Source organism: Centroberyx gerrardi, chromosome 21 (assembly GCF_048128805.1).
Source record: "Centroberyx gerrardi isolate f3 chromosome 21, fCenGer3.hap1.cur.20231027, whole genome shotgun sequence".
NCBI lineage: Eukaryota > Metazoa > Chordata > Actinopteri > Beryciformes > Berycidae > Centroberyx > Centroberyx gerrardi.
This window is the reverse complement of record NC_136017.1, coordinates 15728013-15754230: the sequence shown is the minus strand read 5'-3', so window position 1 is coordinate 15754230 and position 26218 is coordinate 15728013. Positions and strand designations below refer to the sequence as shown.

The 26218-nt window shown below is 41.9% G+C and overlaps 1 protein-coding gene across 2 annotated transcripts; it reads left to right on the top strand.

Moving 5' to 3' along the window:
- Positions 1 to 558: 558 nt before the first annotated feature.
- Positions 559 to 25436, top strand: tubgcp3 (tubulin gamma complex component 3). 2 transcript variants are annotated; one of them, XM_078291190.1, is made up of 23 exons: positions 559 to 710; positions 2036 to 2143; positions 3958 to 4025; positions 4258 to 4335; positions 4938 to 5146; positions 8300 to 8478; positions 10852 to 10964; positions 13477 to 13602; positions 13881 to 13949; positions 14668 to 14800; positions 14950 to 15116; positions 17614 to 17724; positions 18499 to 18607; positions 19201 to 19390; positions 19615 to 19750; positions 19912 to 19980; positions 20195 to 20330; positions 20575 to 20663; positions 20895 to 21026; positions 21175 to 21315; positions 21518 to 21634; positions 22037 to 22136; positions 22815 to 25436. In XM_078291190.1, the coding sequence occupies exons 1-23, from the start codon at positions 635 to 637 to the stop codon at positions 23153 to 23155; spliced, it is 2997 nt and encodes a 998-aa protein (XP_078147316.1). In that variant the 5' UTR covers positions 559 to 634; the 3' UTR covers positions 23156 to 25436. The 2 variants fall into 2 exon arrangements, with proteins under 2 accessions (XP_078147316.1, XP_071765035.2); XM_071908934.2 differs by having other exon boundaries at positions 22037 to 22131; positions 22826 to 23004.
- Positions 25437 to 26218: the final 782 nt, after the last annotated feature.

The window sequence follows — 26218 nt, the reverse complement described above, 5'->3', positions numbered from 1 at the left end:
CCATTGCAGAGTACAAATTTTGTAGGTTCTCCATAAACATTGCACCAGAAACTGGCCAACTGTAAAGTGGCCAGTTGTGATGCCATTAGTTGTTAATGGTCAGTCAGCAGAGAAGAGGAAATAAGAGAAATGTGTATTTACTTGATTATGAACGTTAATTCATAAATGTTTTTTCTTTCATTAAAATATTCTAGTTTGAACATTCTGTATTCTCATCTGTTTTGCATTACATTTGTAACAATTTGTACAAAATTTAATGTAACAACGTTTATCCTGAGTACATTTAAATGAGCTACCTTTTACTTCTACTCTTTTTTACTTTTACCTTTTTTACACTAGTAATTTAACTTATACTTAAGTAAAATTTCAGCAAAATAATAGTACTCATTTTATAGTATTCATTCATTCTACTTGATAGTCATAAATGCCTACGCAAAAGAAATTACAAATTTTATGCTTTTACTTTGAAGTCAAAATCGCCTTAGTTCTGGTCATAATCTTTCTATTTCTTGCTAGCTTGACGCAACTTGTCAAAATGGCGTTGCTCGGAGTGAGAGAGTGGAGTTAGTGCACATTAAACCGTAGCATTTATTCCGTTATCTGACCAAGAAACGAAACGTTTGCCACGGACACCATGGCGACTCTGGATCAGAAATCACCCAACGTGCTTCTCCAAAGCCTCTGCTGCAGAATAACAGGGAAAAGTGAAGGTACATCAGTTAATGCTAGCATGGTTCGCGTTAGCCCAGATACGTGCCATTCTCTTGTATGTAGGTAACGTCACGTCAATAGCCATTCAAAAATCTATAGTTTTAACGTTGTCTTGCTTACTGACAAACGTGTATATGTGGTAGAACATAACTGAAGATCTTTTATTATCATTATGGTCTAATGGTGAATTCGGCGTATAATTCCACCACCAAGCAGCTCGTATTTAAATAAAATTCAACTTCAACAAGAATTGGCTTACACTTCTCGCTCCCGCCTACAACGGTGTATTTTGGTACAGGAAGACTGTAACAATAACAGGCGAACCAATTCTAAAAGTTTAAATTTTAGTGAAATAAGTGCTGCGTGGTGTTTTGGATGTATGCCGAATTGAAGAGTGCATCTTAACGAATCGCACAAGGCCTTAATTCTTGTTGTACGAGGTTTGCACGTTTGCCGATAAGCAGGGCCACATGAAACTGCCAATTTTTTGATGAATGGAGATGAATGGAGTTTGGCGTGACGTTCTATCCATGGAAGAGAGGACGGCACGTATGAGGCTAGGTCCGCGTTAGCTGACAGCCAATGGGCTCGGCTAGCTAGTGCAAACCCCCGGTTAACGTTAGCTTCATGTTTGTTCCAGTTGTCATTGTGTTCATTCTTTTAGCCGTGGTTTGCACTTCAGCTGCCCGTCAGTAGCTAACGTTAGTTGTTCAATTTAACTGTATTGTAAGCTTGCTAAACCGTTAGCTCTCATGCTGAACACCACACTGCTTCCCTGCCTCTTGTGGCTGTAGTTGTGTCTTGCTAGCTGCAGGCCCTTGCTGGATGCAAGCATCTCTCTGGAAGGTTAGCATGTCTGAGTATTGCATGTAGCAGCACAAGTGGTAAAATATCGTCCCAACTATGTATTTTTCTGCAAATTTAGCATTGTAGCCTTAAGCCTATGATATATTTGAAAGACTCTGAAGCTTTGTAAATGGGCAATATTGCCAGAGAGTATTATCAACAGTATTTTTAATCTTATACCATACTTTTATCCACACTTATTTTGTCCCATGTATTAATTTATACCTCCGTAGTAAGCAATATCGCCCCTCACCCCTCACTGTTAAGTATACTGTACATTGGAAACTTTTTGAGGCAGTTTTGATGTGGAATATCCCAACTAGCACAAGATGACTGTGGATAAAGTAGTGGGTTAAAAGGAGCAAACACACAAGGAAAAGTACTGCTGATCATAATTTTTGGCAATTTCTACATTACCTCAAAATGCTGCCCATGTGCCATGACCTTTAATCATTGTTATGCTATGTTATGTCTCCAGCTGAAGTTGCCCACCAGTTCCAGTATGCAGTGCGAGTCATTGGCAGTAACTACGCTCCCACTATTGAACGGGACGAGTTCCTGGTGTCGGAGAAGATCAAAAAAGAGTGTGAGTAGCATGTGGACTAACACTATCCTCCATTGAATTCATATAAGTTGTTGGGCTGTGTTTACCTGAAGTGAGGAAGTTGGTAAAACTCACTCTACTGGCTGAAAAACTGTTGGAAGGTACAGTATTTAATGACTGGAGTGAGATGAGGTTGAGGAGGACATGTTCTAGTATTTCTGAGTATTTTCTAGTCTGATAGACCAAATCTAAATCCGCATGGAAACTCATTTCTACTAGTTCACCATAGGGAAATCCTTAGGCTTATAAGGCTTCAGTAGGGGAACTCTGCCACGCTCGCTCCTTTTAGCCTCCCCCTGGTCATATTAATGAAATGAATGTGTATAGTGATGTTTATCAAATGATGCCCAAGTATTAGATTTTCATAAGACAAATTGTATTACACCGCACCTATTTATTTTCAAAGCCAGTCTCTTCGATCCAATAGCAGAATTAGTCAGTCTGTGATGTTGCTAGGTGGATTTGTATGTGTATGTGTATGTGTGTATTGTTTGTATTATGTGCTCACCATGTGCACTTTACCACTAAGTGTTTATGCTGGAGAATCATTCCTTTTATGTTGGAGCCTCTACACAAAAAACAAGTTTTGTTGGCAACTAACCTTTATTGCACCATAATAGAAAATCCCAGTAGACTTTCATAGTAGCCAAAGTAGCGCCATTAGTGAGAAAATATCGACCCGAGCTTTGATGTAGAAAATAAAACAAAAAGGAGCAGCACTTATCTTTATTTAGCTCAGGACTTGACCTGGACTTATTGGAACTTGGTTAAATGAATTTTTAAGGACTTTACCAGAAGAAGGGTTGCACAATTGTGGTTTTTAAATGGTAATCCAGACTGGTAAATATTATGCTGATCAATGAGGCTTATCGGTCTTTTAGATGTTTGTGTGTCTGGCCTTCATGCGCACACATATTCGATTTTTATGACGGTGCTTGAGGGGATTGAATTAATCATTTGGTCATATTAGTTTGAAGTGCAGCTAAAAATCCCAAGGCAAAGCTTGTACGGGTCTGCACTTGTTTGTTGTAATCTGTTTTTCATCCAAAATGACAAATGATCAGTTTCTTACACTACTTAAACAACATTTTGTGACTTGGGGAGAGACTGATATCTGTTTGTCATCAGTAGCTTCATCCATTCTGGCCTGAAGTGAGGGCAGCAAATGCCAGCAAATCATTTAAGTCTCTGTTTTCCCTGATCTGAAGTTAAACCATGAGGCCAACAGTCTCTCTTGTGCTTGATTTGACAACACAGCAGGTGTGATGGATGACATGAGCTGAAAGCTTGGTTCCTGTCCCATCAGTAGTTTTCTGCACTCTGTCTTACAGTAATCATAGGAGGTGAAAGCACCATTTTACCTGCCTTTTAAAATGGGAACAGGGTACCGCTGGGTCCTTAAAAAGTTGGAAAAGGTCTTAAAATATCGAAGTTTTTTCAGCATGCAATGACAGGTTCTTTGCGCTGCGTGTACAGTCTTCTGCCCATTTATAGTTTAACAGCTTTTATTAGTTGTCTTCAAATTGTAAATTGGCGATTTTTCTCTTTGTTTAGGTTTTTAAATTGGTCTTAAATTCAATTCCAGGTAGGATTAAAAAGGACTTGAGAAGCATTATATTTGAAACCTGCAGATGCCCTGCTGTAGGTGACAATTTTCCAACCTTAGTAAGTATTCATCTGCCAAAAGAGGCTGGTAGTCCTGCCACAGGAGACGTTAAGAAACTGTCCTCTCCTGCTGTCCTGTTGTCATTCAAACCTGCCAGTAAAAGGGATAATAGATTTTTGTTTTGTTGCAGTGCTGAAGCAGAGGAGAGAGGGAGACGCTGCTCTGTTCTCAGAGCTTCATAGAAAACTTCAGACTCAGGTTGGTAATTGAGCTTTATGTGTGTGTATGTTTGTGTGATCAACGAAGAATATTGGCAATAAGGTTTTTAATAAAAAGCCGATATCGGCAAAACAATATATTGGTCTAACCCTATTATGTTATTATTATCTGTATATTGTTAATGTAGCCATCATTTATGTAGCGTACCAACTCAGATTAGGATGAAGTGTGAGTTTTGCTGATGTAACTCTGCTGTGTTTCCTGTCCACAGGGCGTTCTGAAACATCGCTGGTCCGTCCTCTACCTGCTGCTCAGCCTCTGTGAAGACCCCCGCAAACCATCCAGCAGGGTGGGACACACACACTCACACACACACACAATCTCTCTCCCTTAGTCTTGGATGATTTTTTGTTGGCAGTAAGGGAAACCTTTTCTTTACAAAGAAAAAGGCTTAATGTGCAGTTGTGTCCATAAGCCTGTTTTACAATAGTAGAGTCAATATCATCTTTCCTACCTTGCGTTTATTGCTTTTGCTGTTGATTTTCATCTCTTTTTTTTTACTTTTTTGTTAAGTGCTTTATAACTGTTTTGGTAAATACTATCATAATAATAATAATAATGATAACAATAACAGCAATCGTTGTTGCTGTTATCATTATTGTTGTAGTTATTACCTCCGCCAAGGAGGTTATGTTTTCAGTGCTGTTTGTTTGTTTGTCTGTTAGCAGGATTGCAGAAAAACTACTGGCCCGATTTTCATGAAACTTCGTGGAAGGGTGTAGCATGGGCCAAGGAAGAATACATTACATTTTGGAGCGGATCCGGATCCGACTCACAAACAAGCAATAATAGCACGAACCTTGGCGGAGGTCTGCGCTCTCCGAGTGCCCTTCTAGTTGTTGTACTGGAAGTGTCATAGATCTCTTCTCCTGTTGTCCCTGTGATTCCCAGGTTGGCAGCTATGGGGCGCTCTTTGCCCAGGCGCTCCCCAGGGACGCCCACTCCACCCCGTTCTACTGCACCCGGCCCCAGAGCCTGGCCCTGGGCTACGGGGAGAGGACCGGGGGCCTCACGGCCAGCATGGGCACCAGCGGCGTCTCCAGCCTAGGAGTCTATACGCTGAACGGACCCACGCCAACGCCACAGTCACTGCTGGCTGGGTGAGAACGTGCACGTAAACACAGACACACACACACTGTGGCTGATGTTGGCCTCTTAAAATCAGATTCAGCCTTTCAGTGTGGTCGACCTCTGATATGATGGATATGATGCAGTTTGATTGATTACATATTTATTGTAGAATTGATCACTATTACACTGGTTGTCTATGGGAAGAGCTTAACTTGAATTTATTCTAATGTGACACAAATATGCATCCTGGGTTTCAGTTGAGAATTATAGTGTCCCATGATTTGAATGTTGTTTCAGAAGGTTTCCCACACTACCACTAAATTACTTAACTGAGGGCAAACCACAGTCTGGACTGATGCTCATATTCAGCTATTCCTTCTTATGTTCTTAACTAGTATGAACACCAGAGAAGGGAAATTTCAGCCACCCACCTGCTGCCAAAATCTCTAACCTGGCAGGATGACAGGTTACCAAAACTCTGTCCAGTACAAGCTTCTTGTGAGTCCATGTGACTTTTGTTTACAAGCCCTGGTTCACTTTTAATTGGACAGTGTGAACATAAACAAACCAAATACAAAAATGCAACGGAGTCAACTGTTCCACTATGGTTCAGTCCAAAGAAAATAAACTGTAGGTGTGATCGAACTCTGAGTTGTCATCTTTATTAAAGCAGTTTCTTTGACTTCCATCTGAAAGTGTTGTGTCATAATACAGTCATATCAACACACTGTCCATTTTAAAAAAAAAATTTAAAAAAATGCTTTCATCAGAACCAAACCCACCTCTTCATTACTGAGTCACACTTCACCTGAAAGGCTCTGGGGAGAACAGCGTTATTTATTTCATGCTCGGCCTGTAAAAACACTCAATGCTAAATAAAGGAGGCATCAATTAGCACTAGAAAATGAGTTTGTCATTGAGCCTGGCCTCTCATAAACCTGTTTTACGAAGCTCTTAGCTTTAGAAGGGCATTTCATTCCATTTATCCACATTAATAATGCAGGAGTCCTCCACTTACAGATGACCGTCGAGCTGTCTGGGCTCACCTTTTTAGTTGTGAAAGGGCTAATCCTCCACCCAAACATAAAAAAAGGTTTAATGGCGTTGAATTGTGATTTAAAGATCCTGAAAAATTAGAGTTGTTCCGATACCGATACCAGTATCGGAAATGCCTCCGATACAGCCTAAAATGCTGGATCGGGCATCGGCGAGTACGCGAGTCCATGCACTGATCCGATATCACGTCATTTATTAGCCCCGAAAAAAATCAACTTTAAAGTAGTTTCACCCAGATAAAACGGCCGTTTTCCCGGAAATCAATTCTTCTTCGCCGCTCTAAAACAGTAGCCTACACAACAAGTTGCGCTGTGCTGCCACTGGCAACTAACGTTACTGTTTTAGAGCGGCAATTATGTCACGGCAAACACAACCCTGGGAACATACTGTTATTGTTCAGGATTTTAACACTCGTGTCTGGGGCTTCCAGGGCTTGGTCGCCTGTGCATGTGATTCCCAGAGATGAGCGTTCGGCTGCCAGGCTAAAGGTAAGGTATGTGGGCTTACCTGTTGCCTCGCAGCCCCGGCACTGATCCGGTGCTCATCACTCGCCAGCTCGCTCTCCGTGGTTCAACACCGTTTGGCTTCGGTGCTCACTTGACAGTTCATTTGTAGACATGTAACACGCGGACAATACTTGAAAACAAAACTCCGTTAGGAGAGGGGAAAACTTGACGGACCCTCCGTCTCCGTCACGACACTCAAAATTGCCGTTCAAAAAACCCGAACCCCACACCTGTTCGGAGTCTCCCCCTTTCAAACTACCACCGGCTCCGTGATTAGGTAAGATCCCCCCTTAGCCTGACAGCCATGCAGGACAGCCAATAGGGAGATGGTGTGCCGTGAAATTTCCTCCCCCCATAAACAAAAAACAAACTTGACACTAGACTAACATTTAATGATCCTTATTTACAAGGTTTTTTTTTTTCTTTCTCGTTTTCAAAAAACTTTATCACTTTTCCTATTTTCCATGTAAAACACTTACTAAGCCCACTCAAAGCTAAAGGAGAAAATTCCTCACAAGGGTCTACAATCCATCATGTAGGCTAACCCTAAAATTCTCTTCCTAATTAGAATTCTCTTCCTAATTAGAACAGGATTACACAACTTCATCCACCATTTCTAAGCAACTCTCTTCAACCTCTTGACAAGGAATCGGCTACACTATTGTTCTTGCCTGCAATGTGCTTGACCTCAAGGTTATAACGCACTGGTATCGGATCGGTACTCGGTATCGGCCGATACGCAAGTTCAGGTATTGGAATCGGTATCGGGAAGGAAAAAATGGTATCGGAACATCTCAACAAGCCCACTTGGGCTTTAATTATTCATAGACATGCACGTTTAAAGGGCTCCTTACCATCTTGAGTGTGTTGTCCAACACATAGCTAGGAGTCACGTGTTGACAGATTTAGACACAGTGTAAACTGTTAGTCCCAAGACAAACAGAGAGAAGCTTGAGGTTTCTTCACTGCAAAAGGTTCATTGCACATATAATCTCACACATATTGAAAAATTCAATCCAAAGCACAACTTTCCACGGATTTGTTTGTTGAATTTATTAACAAAGATTGAACAATTCCAGACACCTTGGCCAAATCTGACAAGCGCACACACTCTCGATATGAAAGTTAATTTTTAGCTTCTCAAATGCGTATGATTTCACATCACTTACCTGTCTATTGCAATATATTGAATTTCATCCCTAGGAACCAGGTTTCAACTGGTATGGTTTCTTAAAAGCCAATACAGATATTTTTGGATTGGAAGCTGCTTATAGCTAAAACATTCCTTATATTCAGTGTTTCCACCAGAATTGTATTCTTGTCAGGTTAGAACAGCATTTAGACCATGGGACACTAAAAATCTCTACTGAAATCCAGGATGATAATAATGATAGGACTTCCCATAGTGAACCAGTATAATATTGATCAATTCTACAATAGATATGTAATCAAACAAACTGCATCATCTCCATCATATCACAGGTAGATGACACTGACTACTGACATATACATTTTTTAGTAAAAGGACAATATCAGCCCGATGTCAGTCAAACTCTCAATAGTAATTCTGTGTGTGTGTGTGTGTGTGTGTGTGTGTGTGTGTGTGTGTGTGTTTTTCAGACAACCCCCTCAGTCGGCAGCGGCCGGCGGTCAGCCCCTGGGCTCTCGTCTGGCCTGGGCTCTTCCCGTAGGCTCCTCCCCGTCCTCCGCTCTGGCTCCGCCCGCCGCGAGGCCCCCCCTCGGACCCCCCGCCCTCTCCACCAGGGCCCTCCGCCCGCGCCGAGACGGAGACGCCAACGGTGAGTCTCACCTACAGACCCGGTCCCCAGTTATATTTAGGCCCGTACGAAATGCAGCCTGGCTTTTTCTCCGCTCCGTTCCCTCTCATTTATTTTCATTTTGCCCCCAAACCATCCGCGGCCCCGGCAGGTTCCAGGCGGATCGGCGCAGCTCTAATGGGGTCTAGTTGGGTCTAAATGGCAGCTAAGGGAAAAGCTATTCGAATCCATCCTGGGTTATTACCTTAGGTTGATTCTCTCGGTGCCTGTGCACGTTAGCTTGAGTTCAACAGGGAGGCATTAGTAGTCATTATTTTCCCACAAAACTACTTCCTGAAACAACATTTTTGGGAATCTTTTTGCATGATTTAGTGAACAGAGATGATTTGTTAGTGGAGACCAGAGTGGAGACCAAAAAACACATTCATGAAATCCATGATATAATTCAGTTCCAGCAGTCAAACAGTCAGCAACATACAGGGACAAACATTATAATAAGTAATTGCAAACATCGTAGAAAAAGTTAGATTTTTTTTTTCCCAGAATTGTTCGGCATGATGGCAAAAACTGAGGCCCAGGTTGAAAATAACTAGAATTATCCTTTAAGTACAACCATGCACACCCCATCAATTAAGCCTCATTTTCAAAGCATGTTTCGTACAGTGAACGCAATTCATTAGCAGTGGAAAACTAGAAATATTTCAAAGTCTGTCCACTGCTCTCCCATTACCTTTGTGTCCTTTTGTTCTCTCATTATCTGACCTAAAACTGCAGATACTCCACATCTTGCTCAGTGTCTGTAGCTGGGAAAGTTTCTCTCCTCTACCAGCCGCTCTATTAGTCAGAAATCAGAGGCACCAATTGACACATCAGTAGTTTCATATGAATGAATTACATCCCTTGTTTTATTCCACCAGCCACTGTGGTGAATATAGAAAAAGTGAAAAGCCAAGTTTTGACTGGATCCTCTGTGTCATTAAAGATGTAATCTGCCCCAACTCTGCGTCAACAGTTCTCCATAGCTTCACTAAATCTACAGCTGTCGACTCCCAACAATCCACCGTGTTGACGCTGGCGTCGCACTTGATCCGTGATGCATTTGTGTTGCTGCAAACTGAGTGCTATGTAAGGATCCTGTGACTCAGACGTATTGACATGACACTGATCAGACGTGGTTATCAGTTGTAGTATCAGGGTTTCTGTGGGTCCTTAAAAAAATAATGATTTAAATTTAAGGCCTTAACAATTATTAAAATGTCGGACATGACATTTGGTGTCATCTGGTTAAAGCAGAGTTGGGAAAGTAAGGCAAACAAAATAAGGTAAATGCCATGAATTGTGTATTTCTAAAAGATGTGAATGGGACCAGTAGTAGTTTTTTTCTTTTGTTGTATTAAATTACTTGCATTTACATTTGGTCAGTACGTTTAATCCACATGCATGTCCACTCTTAGATGACGACAGAACAGGGTTAATACAGTATGCCAAGCATGTTTTGTCTTCATTGCATCTGCTTGTTCAATTGTTGTTCAATTTGAAAAAGGCTGTTTGACAGATTTTTATTTCTTTACTTTGGTGTTAAATTGGTTTTAAATTGAATTCTAGGTAGCATTAAAAATGTCTTAAAAAAAATATTAAACCTGCAATAAGCGATTTCAGAGCCTGTAACCAATCCTGAAACTAAAGTGTGCTACGTGGAGATTTCTGTGAAACGTTATGATATAAACAAACAGCCACACACACGGACCAGCTGTGTTGTTGTCGGCCAGGGTAATGGCGACTCGATGAAGCGAGTGAGTAAACGTTTTCAACTAGTAAACTTGCTACCTACCTCTTCACTTGTCATTGTGGACATGTAACCTTCAGCGGGAGAAAAATCTGGCAAAGCATGACTGGTAACCGGCGATATTTCTCCATAGGTACGTTTAAGGGGCTTCCGTCCAGTAGTTTTGCTGTGTGTTTACAAATGTGTTGCAGTTTCTCTCACCCTCTAGTGGTCAGAAAAAATCGCTTAGTGTAGCTTTAAATTTGTTTTTCTGAAAACTGCAGATAACCTGAGTTATAAACAACATAAACTTTGGTAGCAACTCTGATTCACTGTGGAAATGTTTGAGTTTAGTTGCAGCTCTGATTCATTGCAAAAAATCTTCCCGGAGAAGTAGGAAAAAACAGGACCAAACAGCATTGGTTTTAACACATGCATCAATGCATAAGTAGAATACATTCAATGTATACAACACTCGCAACATAATGATGTAGCGGTAACAGATTCTCTCATTTAAAACGAATGCACTTCCATCTCAGAGTAACTCATTGAAAGCATTAAGCGTGAGCCAGGTGTAAATCCTCTCCATCTCTTTGTCATTTTTATTCCCTTGTCCTTTGTGGGTGCAGCGGAGGTGAGCGAGGCGTCGCTGGTGCGGGACATCCTCTACGTCTTCCAGGGCATCGATGGCAAGTTCATCAAGATGAGCGCCCAGGATAACTGCTACAAAATAGACAGCAAGGTAAGGCCAGCAAGGCCCCAACCTACTTCACCTTGTATAGCTGTTAATATCCTTTATCAGTTCAGCAGGAGTCCCAGACAGTCAAGCATATTTTCTTAACAGTGCAGTTTCTCATCATCATCCCAGAACAACTGCTGCGACACAGACAACAAGGTGACCAAATGGCAGTGGGAGGTATAGTTTTGAAGCAGGGTTCAAATCGGTGCCTGAAAATGGCTTAAATTAATTCAAGATCAGGTTCCAGAACAGCTAATGACGCTGACATCAAAGTACCTTAACCTGACTCTAAACCAGTAACGTTAAATATACTTTATCATCAAGGATAACTGCTAGAAAGACTACAGTGACTTAACCACAGTTGTAGGTTATGTTGGCCATGGAAATGCTGATTGTCATCACTGCCCCATTTAAATTCTAGTTAGGGAGGATAAAATTGCACAGGTAAAATTTACAAGGTCAGAAAGATAGTCAACTGTTTGTGACCAAAACTATACCTGACTTCATTCTAACCCAGCAAATGAGACTTAATCCATCCATCCATCCAGATGAGATGCAAGATCTCAGCCTCACTAGAGCATGACTTAATCCTAACATCTTAATCCAAACCTGTACCTATACCTGTTCCTCATCTTTAGTTGTGTAATCACAAGGCTTGATGCAGGGACCATACAAGAACATCTGACTTGGCAGTCATAGCATTGTTAATGGTTACAGAAGGATAGGTGGAGCTAAGCAGGAAAAACACTCATCGCCAATTCATAGATTCCCATCCAAACCATTTAATTTAAAGATGCTACGTGTAACATGTCAACATCAATAAATCATTACCACATTCATTTTGAGACGTTAGTATAATGTCCGCAACCAAACGAGGCCCCCGCCAAGAACATTACCAGCCTCTACACTGCATTTTACATTGTGTGCCACTGGGTGGGATTTAGCGGGAAATCTGCTGGCTTGCTTTACGGCACAAAACCGAGATCACTTCACCGTTCGTTGACCAGCGCATACTACAGGAGGACGTCAAGACTCCAGATTCGACTTGTAAAAATCATGTTTGAAATAATGGTGATGGTCCTGACTGGATCAGGAGGCCAGAGATTAAAGTCCTGAACCCTCACACACTACTAGATCATCTGTATGACGCCACAAACCAGCGTTTACTCGCTCCAATCTTGAAAATCAATCATGCTACCAAATCGTGGCTATAATCGGCCTTATAGTCCATTCATATGTGATGAATGGTAAATTGACTGACGGAAAGTTTGACATTATGAAGAAGTGCCAGGGCCATTGTTACACAGCGCGTTGTTTTGAGATAAACCTGTGGAGATGGAGGCTTTTTTTTTTATTCTCCAGCCACTTACATTTTATTGCTCTACTAAATAGATATGGACCGAAACTGCTGTGAGCCAGTCCTTTCATATCCTACTGTGATGTTGATTGTCCCCTTCGCTATGATCTATTGGAGAGAATTTGTTTCCATGACGGACAGCTTTTCTCATGAGGCAGTGTTGACACAGTGGCTGCCCCACACACACACACACACACACACACAAAAGCACACATCCAGAGTAAATTTGATATCAAGACCATCGTTGTTGATCTGGCTTTAAAAGCTTTAGAAAGATTCAACAGATCAATACGAAGCTCTTTGGCTCCCAGCCACATCGACCACTCTTTTCTCTTCTCTTCTCTCTGTGTCTGTCCTGTCAATCTCTTTCACCCCCCCCCCCCCCCCCTCTCTGAACACACACACACACACACACACACTCCTCTCTCTCTTAGTGTTGATAAGAAGGCCTTTGCTCTAATATTTCCATTAGAAGACCTGTCCCCTACTTTCTCAGTTGTGCTAAACATAGACTTATGGCCAAGCTGTTGTGACCAGGCCGATGGACAAGGAGCTGCTCAGACCAGTGATACATTAGTCAATGATGGGGATATTTTTGGACTCGTCTTTTGCCACTTAACCTCTTTGTAAACCTCTCTGGATAAGCATGTTAGCGAAACCGCTGAAAATGTACTGCATCATTTAATGCAAAGTCGAAGAAAATGCCTTTCAAACAACAGGGCAATAAGAACCATGTCATCCCTTAATAACAGTTATAATCAAGCAGCGATGCAGAGTACAGAGTATATTTAGTATTGGGGTTGGTGTATCTGTCTCCTTCGGCTGTGTATGAAGTTTGGTGCTGATGGGTCAAAAAATGAAAATGCCATAGAGGAAAGGAAATTCAAAATGGCAGAAAATCTACTATCATATACATTGATGGTCCTTGGAGGCAAATGTGTATCGCATGGATGGCTGGATGTGTGCAGTAAAATTTAATGTCAATCGAACGTGTGGGAGACAATGCATTTTCAATGTACACATTAGTTAAGTGATTTTTCAGCTTTTCATTCTTTCTTTGACATTAACTCCCATTTGTTTCTGTCACATCCTCCCAGTTTTTCTCCTATTCTCCGTCTTCTATGCATTCATGTTGTAATGTGTGCTGTGTGTCACCAGGTGGTGCTGTGCAAGTCCCTGAGGGACACCAGCAGCCGGCTGGCCGAGCTGGGCTGGCTCCACAACAAAGTCAGGAAGTACACCGACGCCAGGAGCCTCGACCGAGCCTTTGGCCTGGTCGGACAGGTATGTGTCTGTGTGGAGACTGCTTCATTTACCACATGTATTCATTTGTCTTGTATATGTGTGTGTATCAGCCTCCACTAACACATATATCTCTCTCTCTCTCTCTCTCTCTCTCTCTCTCTCTCTCTCTCTCTCTCTCTCTCTCTCTCTCTCTCTCTCTCTCTCTCTCTCTCTCTCTCTCTCTCTCTCTCTCTCTCTCTCTCTCTCTCTCTCTCTCTCTCTCTCTCTCTCTCTCTCTCTCTCTCTCTCTCTCTCTCTCTCTCTCTCTCTCTCTCCAGAGTTTCTGTGCCTCGCTCCACCAGGAGCTGAAGGAGTACTACAGACTCCTCTCTGTTCTCCATTCCCAGGTAACTGCACTTAAAATGCAGTTTGAACACATGGATTTGAGTGGTGATTGCAGGGATAGACTGGCTTACAGGAGTTCAGGTCATATGAAAAAGATGTTAGATACAAGCTTTATTAGAAAATATTGTTCACCTCATGTTACAGCTGGTAAATTCTACTAGAAAATAGTGTTCACCTCAGCTTTCAGATGGTAAATACTACTTGGGAACTCTGGGTTTGTGGATGAACCCTGATTTCTCTGACTTCCTGACATCACCAACAATGAAATACCTGTAGTCAAGTGTAGGGAATGATATATTTGCTTCAGGTAAAATCACTGAAATTAAGGATTTTCATCACGCAAGTCATTTTGTGATCACAACTCTTAAAATGCCATTGCAGGACACAACTAATTTCTGGATTTTTGCTTTGTGGTTGACATTTCAATGTTGTGCAGGTATGAAAAAGCTGATCAGGAGCAACAAAAGTCTACAGAAAACTACAGAAAAGCATCTTGACAGCTTTAGCGAGTTCAAAAGCGTGAACACTTCCAAGTCATCGCTTTTAACCATCATGTTGTTCTGACAGTTCCCATATGACCTGAACACAGCAGCAGAACAGATTCAATCCCAGCGACAGAGTGCTTTAAGATGGCAGCTTTCCAATCTGACGTCATTTCCCTCCCTGCTTCTGCTTGTGTCCATCTGTTTGACTGTGTGTGTGTATGTGTGTGTGTTGTAGCTGCAGGTGGAGGATGACCAGGGCGTGAACTTGGGTGTAGAGAGCAGTTTGACTCTCAGGAGGCTGCTGGTCTGGACATACGACCCCAAAGTGCGACTCAAAACACTGGCTGCCCTCGTCGACTTTTGCCAAGGTATGTGGATTGTTGTGTGTGTGTGTGTGTGTGTGGCGGAGGGGTGGGCTGGGTGCAACACAATGTTTAATTGCTAAGATAAAAGGATTGATATTTTAATCCTTTGATGTTTGCCATTGTTTGTTCAAATACTGTGTGTGTGTGTCCAGGACGGAAGGGAGGCGAGCTGGCCTCGGCGGTACACGCCTACGGCAAAACCGGAGACCCGCAGATGAGAGCGCTGGTCCAACACATCCTCAGCCTGGTGTCACACCCCATCCTCAACTTCCTCTATAGGTGGATCTATGACGGAGAGCTAGAAGACACCTACCACGAGGTACACAGACACACACACACACAGGAGGCAGGGAGAGTGACTCTGTGGCCCTGTGGAGTGTTTGCTTGATCTTTTCCACCCATATGGAATATTTAGGCACATACACTATCCCAGTTGTCTTCTATAGAGGGAAATGACCGCCATGCGTGAAACCAGCAGGAACGTTCTGGTCATTTCCGGAACATTGTACTGTTCAACTGACACTGACCTTTGACCCCAGTGAAAGAGAACATTGCTGGGGGCCTGGGGGAATTTAGAAGAACGAGGGAAGAGAGAGAGAAATAGAGAGAGGAAAGGACAGAGAGGGGGTGGCAGCGTCTTAAATGAGGAGTGATGAGAGGAGGCTAATGGAGAGCCGAGTGATGGATGCTTCTCCTTTATTTCTCCCTGCCCCCTCCCTCCCTCTCTCTATTTCTCCCTCTCTCTTACACACACACACAGACTATTAATGTGTCCAGCATTAACCAGTAGTTATCGTTGGGTTCCAGTCTAAAGTGCTGCGTTCAAGAACACAGAGAAAAAGTTATTACGCCATTCAACCCTAACCCTAACTAACACATGCATTCAATAACACTCATAATTATTGGAGAGAAACTGACAAAATAAATTGTACTTGTATTATAAGATGTGAGGTTGTAGCATGATTTACTAATTGTAAAATGTGAAAAGCAAAATGTGTGTGTGACACAATTTCCAAACTTGGGATGTACTTTGTAGTTGTAAATGGGTATTTGCAAATGTGTGAAATACATTTTGCGAACAAACGCGTTTGATGTGTGTTGTTAATGCGTAAAATCACAATTGGTTGGGTGTAGGGCTGAAACGATTCCTCGAGAAACTTGAGTAACTCGATTACTAAAAATCATCGATGCAAATTCTTTGCATCGAAGCTTCGTTTAATCCATATAACTATATACACGCTCAGTGTTTCGCACGGATGATTATTACTGTTGCACAACGCGCTGGAGAAAGAGAGAGAAAATAGCGAGGGGCGAAGAGAAGAGACAGGCCAGAGAAAACGACAGAAAGTGTCCAAAGTTTCGGATCCAGTGTTGCCAACTTGGCGACTTTGTCGCTAGACTTAGCGACTTTTCAGACCCCCCTGGCGACTTTATTTCTCAAAAGCGACTAGCGACAAATCTGCCGACTTTTTCTGACCATGGGAAGCAATGTTAATGTGTTGAATCCCAAAGCATTTGGCAATAAATTGGTTCGGCTGATGCCGGTTTTCTCTACTTGCTTGTCTAATCCAGAGAGGTCTGACGGTCACAGCGCTTCCCACACACAGCGTAGCTCCTTCCCTCCGCTGAGAGCAGGGACTGTAGGATAGGGTCCACTTGTAATTGCTACCGGCGTACGCCGAAACTGGCCCGGGTGGGCGGAGTCAGCACTTAATATTAGAACGGGATGAGATGAAGGCTAGTAAAGAATGCACGTTAATTATGGCTATATGTAATGGCTAGTTAAGAACGTAAATCAATATGGTGGCTAGTTATGATGTCCCTAAGTTAGCTAAGTTTTGCTCAAGAAAATAACCACAGAAAATAAAATGCTGCAGTCAATTTGTGAAAGCCTGAGCTTCATTCAGTTATTATTATGATAGTCACACACACATACACACACACACACACACACACACACCCCACACACACACACACACACACACACCTACTCCCCTCACAGTGATGCATAAAATACCCCAGAAAGCAAAATATCAGGTGGTGTAAGTAGCAATTGGAGCCTAAAATGCACCAGTCCAATACAGCAGGTATATTCAGTTTAGTTTGATTGCAGTGAGTAGGGTCAGCAGGTGTAGGGCAACCCTTCAACATAGTAAATAAATGTACATTAGCCAGTCTTATGAACTTGTATGATATTTAGGCCTAGTAATAAATATCAATAATAATTATTATTTCACCTCGTTTTCAGTAAATCACAGTGTCGTATGGACAGCTTCGTGCGGACAGCTTTTCTCTTTTGTATATTTACTATTGCTCTTTAATAAAGCAAAAGTATTTCTTATCCGATTACTCGATTAATCGATGGAATAATCGGTAGAATACTCGATTACTAAAATAATCGATAGCTGCAGCCCTAGTTGGGTGTTCAGCCACATAATGTTCTGTAACGTTACAATACACTCCAAAGTGTAAAATGTAGGATTGTTCCCAGCGTATTAGGTGGTAGCTGGGACACTAAAGCTCTCCATTGAAACTCAGGATGATCATGTTAAAAACAATAATAAAACTTCATGCATACTTGTATGTACTCTGATCAAAATGTCTCATTAGAATCAATTCAAGCTTCCCATAGACAACCAGTGTAGTATTGATCAATTCTACAGTAAATATGTAACCAATCAAACTGCATCATATCAGAGGTGAACCACACTGACTAGATCAGATCTGACTTTTGATCAAGGGCCAATTCTGGCTCAATACATGTTAACCCTAGTGGGGAAAGTCACATTGTGCATTTAACTGTGTGTGTGGTGCAGTTCTTCGTAGCGTCGGACCCCAACGTGAAGACGGACCGTCTGTGGCATGACAAGTACTCCCTCAGGAAGTCGATGATCCCCTCATTCATCACCATGGACCAGGCCCGCAAGGTACACACACACACACACACACACACACACACACACACACGCAGCACTGTGTTTGCCACATTCATCTAATGGCTGTATGACATTGCTGGCCTAACCACATGCAAATAAATCAGTTTTTATCCAAACATAGATCTTACTCACCTCTTTCAGCAGTTGGACATGAAAAAGGATATGTCTACTGTCCAATACATTAAAATGTTTCTGATCATATATAATGTCAGAAATGAATATATTTGAGCTGTCATTGTTTATTAATGGTTGAAAATAGTGAATAAATCCAATAATCGAGTGAAATGAAATGACCAGGTCTTTCTGAAATGAAAAACAGCAAAGCCATTTAAAGAACAGACATGCACATTCTCTATGAGCAAATAAAAAGACCCTATCCAATTACTGTCAAATGGCACACAGGCATGAATAATGAATGTAGGCTTATAATGTGATCAGGCAGTTGAATTGGTAATCGGCCGATCACTGATTACCAATTTAGAATGTCTATCGGCCAATTACGGCCAGCAGCTGATTGATTGGTGCATCCCCAGTGGACATTTGTATACAAAGCGCCTCACAGTACATTGAGTGCATACATTTTGAATAGGGAGTCGAACCTTACACAGGACCACAGACATCATCATCGCAATAGTGCTGCTGATATAGCACTATTAATAGTGAAAGTTGCTCCAAGACAATTATCTGTGGTCTCACCAGTGCTGATGAATTCAGTTTCCAGCTCATATGATTCACATTCTCTTTCTCTTTCTCTCTCTCTCCTAGGTTCTCCTGATCGGTAAATCCATCAACTTCCTGCATCAGGTTTGTCACGACAGAACGCCGCCGGGCAAAATCACACCAGCGTCCAAGTCTGCAGACACATCCAAAGATGGTAGGTCTCTCTCTCTTTTTTGACTGTGCTCTCACTTAATCAAGCACACTAATCATAATAAATAATAGGAGTAAGTCAGGGGGAATTTAGGTGTCTTTTTGCTGATTCAAGCACGCTAATATTATTATTGACCAACAAGAAGCCATTTTCTATTCCCCACGCTTTCACTTCCCGGATGTTCCATTTGTATCGCCACCAGTCTCTACCTCCCCATCGTATTGATATGGTTACATCGATATATAGACCAGTGGACTGGCAGTGATCGATGCTCTTACCGCTCACTGGCCTCGTCCTTCTACCCTTTTGATTATGGAGAGGAAGGAGGTATATTTAGCCATATTCTATTGATTCCACAATCTTTAGGACCTCATTTTACCAGAGCTTGATCTTTAGCTTTTATGTGTTGAAGGGCATTGCTCTCTCTCTTTCTCTGTCCAACTGCAGAGGTCTTGTTGGACCTAGAGCGGATTTACAGTCATTTATGCAGCACTTTTTAACACAAAAGTTACAAACTGCTTTACAAACAGGCAAAAAAACAGCAAAAAATCAGTCAAACCGTATTAAAAACTCTACATCTACAAATGGTCCCCTAGCTGCAGAGCTGCTGTCGGACCTGGAGGGGGCGTTTCAGGGCAAGATCGACGCCGCCTACTTCGACACCAGCAAATACCTGCTGGACGTCCTCAACCACAACTACCTGCTGCTGGAGCATCTGCAGGCCATGAGGAGATACCTGCTGCTGGGCCAGGGGGACTTCATCAGGCACCTCATGGACCTGCTCAAGTTAGTAGGACACACACAACTCCTAAGACGTCTGCTCCTTTATAAGGCGTCCGAGGTAGAAACATGTACATGACTGTATAAAGAGTCAGTGGTCATTTTGGGGAGTGTAATATTTATGGAATGGTATTAGCACACTTTGGTAGACTGTGGTTGTGTCCAGTGTCTCTATCACCCAGTTTCCCCATGGGGACCAATAAAGTTTCATCTTTTCCTATCTGTCCCAGACCGGAGTTGGTCCGTCCCGCCACCACTCTGTACCAGCACAACCTCACTGGCATCTTGGAGACGGCAGTCAGAGCCACCAACGCCCAGTATGACAACGCAGAGATCCTCAAGAGGCTGGACGTACGCCTGCTGGAGGTAATGCTGTGTGTGTGTGTGTGTGTGTGTGTGTGTGTTCTTGCATTTCTATTCTAGCGGTGGCCAACTGTCCTCACAAGGAAAGAAAGGTTAGACAAAGCGAGCAATTCAGACTTCAACATGTCCTCATGTTTTGGCATCTGTGTGTTTGTTGCCTCTAGGTGTCTCCTGGTGATACAGGCTGGGATGTCTTCAGTCTGGACTACCATGTGGATGGACCTATCGCTACGGTAACACACACACACGTACACTTGCTGTCTCAAACAAATCAAACCATATTGTACATTGCTGTTCTAGCTGCTGAAGAGGCATCACCACTGTGTGTATGTGGCAATGTGTGTGTCAGCCTGTATGGTTATTTGTGTCTCTCTGAGTGAGTGTTTATATGTGTTGTTCATATGTGTTGCATATATAAATATATCTGTGTGTGTGCGTGGGCTCCAGGTGTTCACGCGGGAGTGTATGGGCCACTACCTGCGTGTGTTTAACTTCCTGTGGAGGGCAAAGAGGATGGAATACACACTGACCGACATCTGGAAGGGACAGATGTGCAACGCCAAGCTGCTCAAGACCATGCCTGGTACATTAACAAACACACACACACACGCTCTCGGAGAATGCTCTTGAGGCCAGGAGAGATTTTTTTTAGAGCATGATTTTGCACATACAGTACGTTTACTGTAAATTCACATTTGTTTTCTTCACATTCCCATGTCCTGGCATGTTTGGGGTCTTAAAAAGTCTTAAAGTTAACTTGATGAAACTTGCAGACACCCTGTAAGAACGTTACATGTGTTTTGTTTGTTTGTTGTTGTTTTCTCCAGAGTTGTCCGGTGTGCTGCATCAGTGTCACATTCTGGCCTCGGAGATGGTCCACTTCATCCACCAGATGCAGTACTACATCACCTTCGAGGTCAGGCTACCAGCAGTGCTGTCACTACCACAGGCCATATAATATTCACTGATATCCAAGTATAGTAATTATCAAGCTCAGAGATGATCTACTTTGTCCAGTAGATGTAGCACTGCACTGCATGACTGCTTTTGAGGGAGTTTATAATGGCAACAAAATGACGTATTGGGGTGGCAGAAATTTTTGAAATTTCTCAAATTTACATTTGCTATTGCTAAATTGTGTGTGTAGGTGCTAGAGTGCTCTTGGGACGAGCTGTGGAACAAAGTGCAGCAGGCTCAGGACCTCGACCACATCATCGCCGCCCACGATGTCTTCCTGGATACCATCATCTCTAGATGCCTGCTGGACAATAACAGCAGGGTAACACACACACACACAAAGGCTAAGTTCCTGGAAGTAAATGAGGTTGAAGTTATCAATCGAAATGAAACGTATGTCTCCTCTTTCCTACAATCCCCTTGACTCTCCCTCTCTCCCTATATTTCTTTGTTTCTGTCTGTCCGTCCAGTCTCTGTTGAACCAGCTGAGGGCCATATTTGACCAGATCATCGAGTTTCAGAGCGCCCAGGACTTGCTCTACCGCTCTGCACTGGAGGAGCTCAGCCTCCGCCTGCAGTATGAGGAGAAGAAGAAGGAGAGAGAGCAGGAGGTAGGAAGGGAGATGGAGATGGAGATGGAGAGAGGGAGGCTTCTGGGATACACCACTTAGAACTGCAGTACAAATGGAAAAAGAATGGCATGGACGAATGGATGAAACATAGCTTGAAGGCCTAAAACCAAAGGGAATCCCACTCACTACAGCAGTAAAGCAGTTTGTACTGTTGCTAACTGACATCTGTGTGTTAACTCAGGGGGAGTGGGGAGTGACGGCCGAGCAGGAGGCAGAGGAGAAGAGGAGGATTCAGGAGTTCCAGGAAACCATACCAAAGATGCGCTCCCAACTCCGCATCCTCACCCACTTCTACCAGGTACCAGCTTGCACGCCTAGTCCATTTCTGGGAAGTTTTTACAACAAACCTGACCTTTTTACTGTATTTTTTACACTTCTTGTGTGTTCTAGACCAAATAATTAATTCATTACTACACTCACTGAAATCACTGAAGTTTTATGTCATTTGATACGAGTAGTACAACTGTTTATCAGGTTCTGCAGACTGGAAAGATGTTTTAAAGTCCTTTTGAGCACACTCCCATTTCAAACCAACATATTTAAAAGTTCAAATTCTTTGATTTTTCTGTCACTCTGGCTCTTCCTTAAAAGGAGTCTAGCTGTTCATATCTTCTTTTTAATTTTTCTTCTACTCTTTTTTTCCCTTCTTCTCCCAACTTTTGTTGCCCCCCCCACTCCCTGACCCCCCTCCTTCTCACAGAGCATCGTACAGCAGTTCCTGGTGTTGCTGATGACCAGTTCAGACGAGAGTCTGCGTTTCCTCAGCTTCAGACTGGACTTCAACGAGCACTACAGGTCTGGCTTCCAAATCTCACTGAGCACAGAATACAAAACGGGCTTAAATAGTCTTTCTCTGGGACCAGGATTAAACCAGGATTAGGTCCTGTTAAATACCAAAGACATTACACATTATTGCTTTAGGGAGATGTCATTTTTAACCGGATTGTAATTATCAGATGACCACCAAGTGTGCTGAAACATGGCAAGTAATTTGCTCCAGTTATTTTATGTTCCAGACGTAAAAATTATAGACATCGCAGATTAATATTGGATTAAAATTACTGTTAATAATAATCACAATTACAGGACTTTCTCCAGTAAAACTAATCAGTTTCAATGGGGCTTAAGACATATTAGTACTCATGTGGAGACTCACCAGAAAAAAGCCTATGACTTTAAAGGACAATTCCAGTGTGATTTGATTTTTATGTTCACTTTTTAGATTTTCCATCCCTTTATTGTTAACTTTTACTGTTTTTTTTTTTACATGCATGCATCACAATTAAAGGCAATCAGTTTTGCAGTACCTTTCGGGCTCATTCACTCCCATTCAATTCCAGCCAGCATAGAACACGACTGAAGACTTAGAATTTGGTCGGTAAAGGTAATCCATCACTACGAATGAGAAATCTTGAGAGAAAAATGCATTTGGAAGATGGCTCGCTCGCAGGAATATTCATTGTAATTTCTCACTCCAACTCCACTACAGGGCCAGAGAGCCGAGGCTGCGAGCCTCGCTGGGCGCCACCAGGGGCCGGCGATCGTCAAACATCTGACACCGGTAGAGCGACGGACGACGCCGACAGACGGAGCTTCCATTGACGTGGAGGACGGGGTACGCCATCAGTGTGCGGTCGCGACATCGCAGCGGACAGTAAAGCGCTTCCACGCGGAGATGATGTCATGCCTTGGAGGACAGAACCAGAGGCGGTCGCCAAGTGATGACATCACAACCGAGAGTCCAAAACCCCGCCGAATGGCATCGCAGAGGAACAAACAGTGCGATGGCGAACACAATAAAGACAGTCTAGTAGCATAAACCGTTCAGACCTTGTGACTTGAAGATCTATCTCAGAGTATATGAAACCCGAACAGACTGCTTCACATTCAGCACAGCAAGAATGATGGAAAGTGTGAAACAGTTTAGTCAAAAGCTGCTGTCTGCTCTTATTTTGAACTGAGCTCCCCAAGTCAAATAGGGCTACCTTACATTTGAATGAAATAACAGAAAAAAAAGCCTTTTTTCTCTGCAGAGTTGCCAAATTACTAGTCCCAACACACACACACATGTATGTACATATATGCACAAATGTATGTATGTGTATATATATGCATCTTTACATGTCAAACACACAGGCCTTTCGTCTTCTCACTAGGGTTCGACCGATATGGGTTTTAGAAGGCAGATACCGATATCTTTTGGATTAAAGCTGCGGAAAGCTGATATTTGAGACTTGAATTCTTTTAAATTAGCAGCTCTTTAAAGTCACCCCGCCTTTTCAGTGGAGGGGAAACTCTCATTACTGCCTTTAATTGTCAGAAAACATAATTGAAAAGTTAAATGAATATGTTTTTCATGTTTTTCTGTAGCTGTGGTCAGGGAGGAACCTCCATCATATCACAGATAGACGACACTGATTGGCTGATATCTGATATTTAATTAAAGGACAATATTAGCAAACCAATATATCGGTCTAACCCTACTTCTCATTACCCCCCTGCTTAGAAAAACAGTTTGTTTTGTCAGTTTAGCAGTTCAATGCAAGTTTGATTCAGAAATATACAGAGAATTACATACAGAGTAACACCCCCACACACACACACACACACGCTCCAATCCAATTCCCCTTAGAGTTTCATATTGTACAGTCAAAGCGTCCACCTTAAGTTGCCCTTCTGCTTTGTTTACATCCTTCTATAAATATCTAAAGTTAGATGGTTTGTTGATTTTTTTTTTACCGAATAGTTTTGTTTCCTACCAGTGTCTTACCAATCTTCTATGTGTTGGTTAACAGAAATGAGAAACAGTTATGAACAGTTATGAACAGTTATGAACAGTTATGAATTGTAGGGCTTCTGGACTACGGAGCAAGCTCTCCAGACTCAGATGTCTCCTTGACTGAATTTTGGTTGATGTAAAGAATTTTATTGAGTTTTTTTTGTTTGTATTATTTAAGTGTGGTCTTCCTCCTCCAGTATCTGCTCTTATGCCTTTAAGACATAAACAAGAAAGTTGGATCGTGTTTAACAAAATCAAATCTTTTAATAGTTTAAGAGTAATTAGTCAATTTTGGCCCTATGAGCCGTCTCTCTCCCAACATTATCACTTGCGGTTGCGTAAACCACTGGAGGAGACTTGATTCTTGAAATATTGTAAATATTTCAAAGTGAAAGTCCGTCTTTACATAAAAACACTGACAGTTTCTCAGTGACACCCATGCATTTTTGAAACGATACAATTGGTTTTAAATGGGATTCAAGGCGCAATGTCCATAAAAACGTAATTGGCATTTGTAAAACTCAAATTAAAATAATCCCATACAAAAATCATGAGCTTTGTACGCCCCTCAGTGTTATTGGAGTGCCCCATTATGGTCATAATGAATCATTTACTTTTATGTAATTCTGCAAAAGTTGAAATTTTCCTGAAATTTGCGAACTTTGTTTCTTTTGAGTTTTAAACAGTCTCAAGATCAAAGAAAATGCTATCCTACAACTGTCAAACCTCACTCATGCTCTTGTATCTCCATTAAACATCTACTTTTTTCATAATTTTAGATGCTTAGTGAAGGTAGAGGAAAATTTCTGTCCACATAATTTTTCTGTCAACAAACTGCATTTTCCTTGATGTTGAGAACACAAAATTCAAAAGAAAAACCTCTTTCTTGGGGAAATGTCTACTTCTGCAGAACAACAAAACTATAAGAATTTTGATGGAATTGTCGTTGGAAGCTATACTTCACTTTTGTAGAATATTTTCATAAAGCAGCATACATTTTGCCCTGGGCTCCACTGTGTTTCCTGGTGCATTCAATGACATCTAATAACCTGGGTAAACTTAAACTTGGATTTACAGACTTATTTTTTAATGGAACAAAGTGGTGCTGCCTGAACTCCTATTGAAGCACGTCTGCTGAAGAAATGAAACTGTTCTACTAAACTGAAACGGCGTGTTAAAAGACAAAACTGATCCTGGGTCAGCAGTCCTATGCTGGAATTCTTGATTAATGCTGTCTCTCTCTCTCTCTCTGTCCTCTCCATTGTATAGCACATATGTATAGAATATATGGAAACAAACCATCCGGTCACTTCTTTAATAAATTAACCTTTTTTAAATAAGTGTGTGTTTCAATATTTGATATTGACAAATTGCTCTAGCCAAAACACTTTGTTTTGTTCCACCTTGCTTTGTTCTGCACTTGTACTTGAATTGCAATTTCGACTGATACGGGTTTTTGAAAGCCGATACTGATATTTGTAGATTTGATAACTGGTATTTTGTGCAAATCTCTTTAAATTTGGCAATTTTCATGCCCCAAAAATTCCAAGTATTCCCCCATTTCTCCAAGACTTGTATTCTTGTCAGGGTGGAAAAGCCTCTGAAACAGTATTTAGACCATCATGGGACACTAAAACTCTCCATTGAAAGCCATAGTAATGGAAAAAAGGGGAAGAACCTCCATCATATCAGTCTAACACTACAAGCTAGACTGACAAAGTACCACAGCTGGTTCACACGTGCCATCACAAGCCTGTGATTAGATGATCTGATGAACTTTATTGATCCCTGAGGGGAAACAAAGAGCAGAGCTGTATGTTGGAGAGCAAAGACTACAAAGGTCTCTACAAACCAGTAATCCTTTAAAATAACCTTACATTTACATGAATTCACCCCTTAATTCATGCAAAATCCCCTTAAAATGAGTTAAGGGAGTTATTAATGGAGGAGACCCCATCAAAACCTCCTTAAACACCCCTTAATGTTTGACTGCTTACTTTCTAATTTAATGTAAAATTCGGGGGGGCAGGACCTTTCCATTAATAACTCGTTAATAACCTGTAAACCTGCACAAAAGGCATGAAAAATCCCTTAATTACTAGT

Excerpts from the sequence above, each read along its gene's own strand:
- tubgcp3 (XM_078291190.1), top strand. The coding sequence starts at position 635 with ATGGCGACTCTGGATCAGAAATCACCCAACGTGCTTCTCCAAAGCCTC. Across the intron at positions 4,336-4,937 it reads CCCGCAAACCATCCAGCAGG|GTTGGCAGCTATGGGGCGCT; the intron begins GTGGGACACACA and ends TGTGATTCCCAG. Across the intron at positions 19,751-19,911 it reads TGGACGTACGCCTGCTGGAG|GTGTCTCCTGGTGATACAGG; the intron begins GTAATGCTGTGT and ends TGTTGCCTCTAG.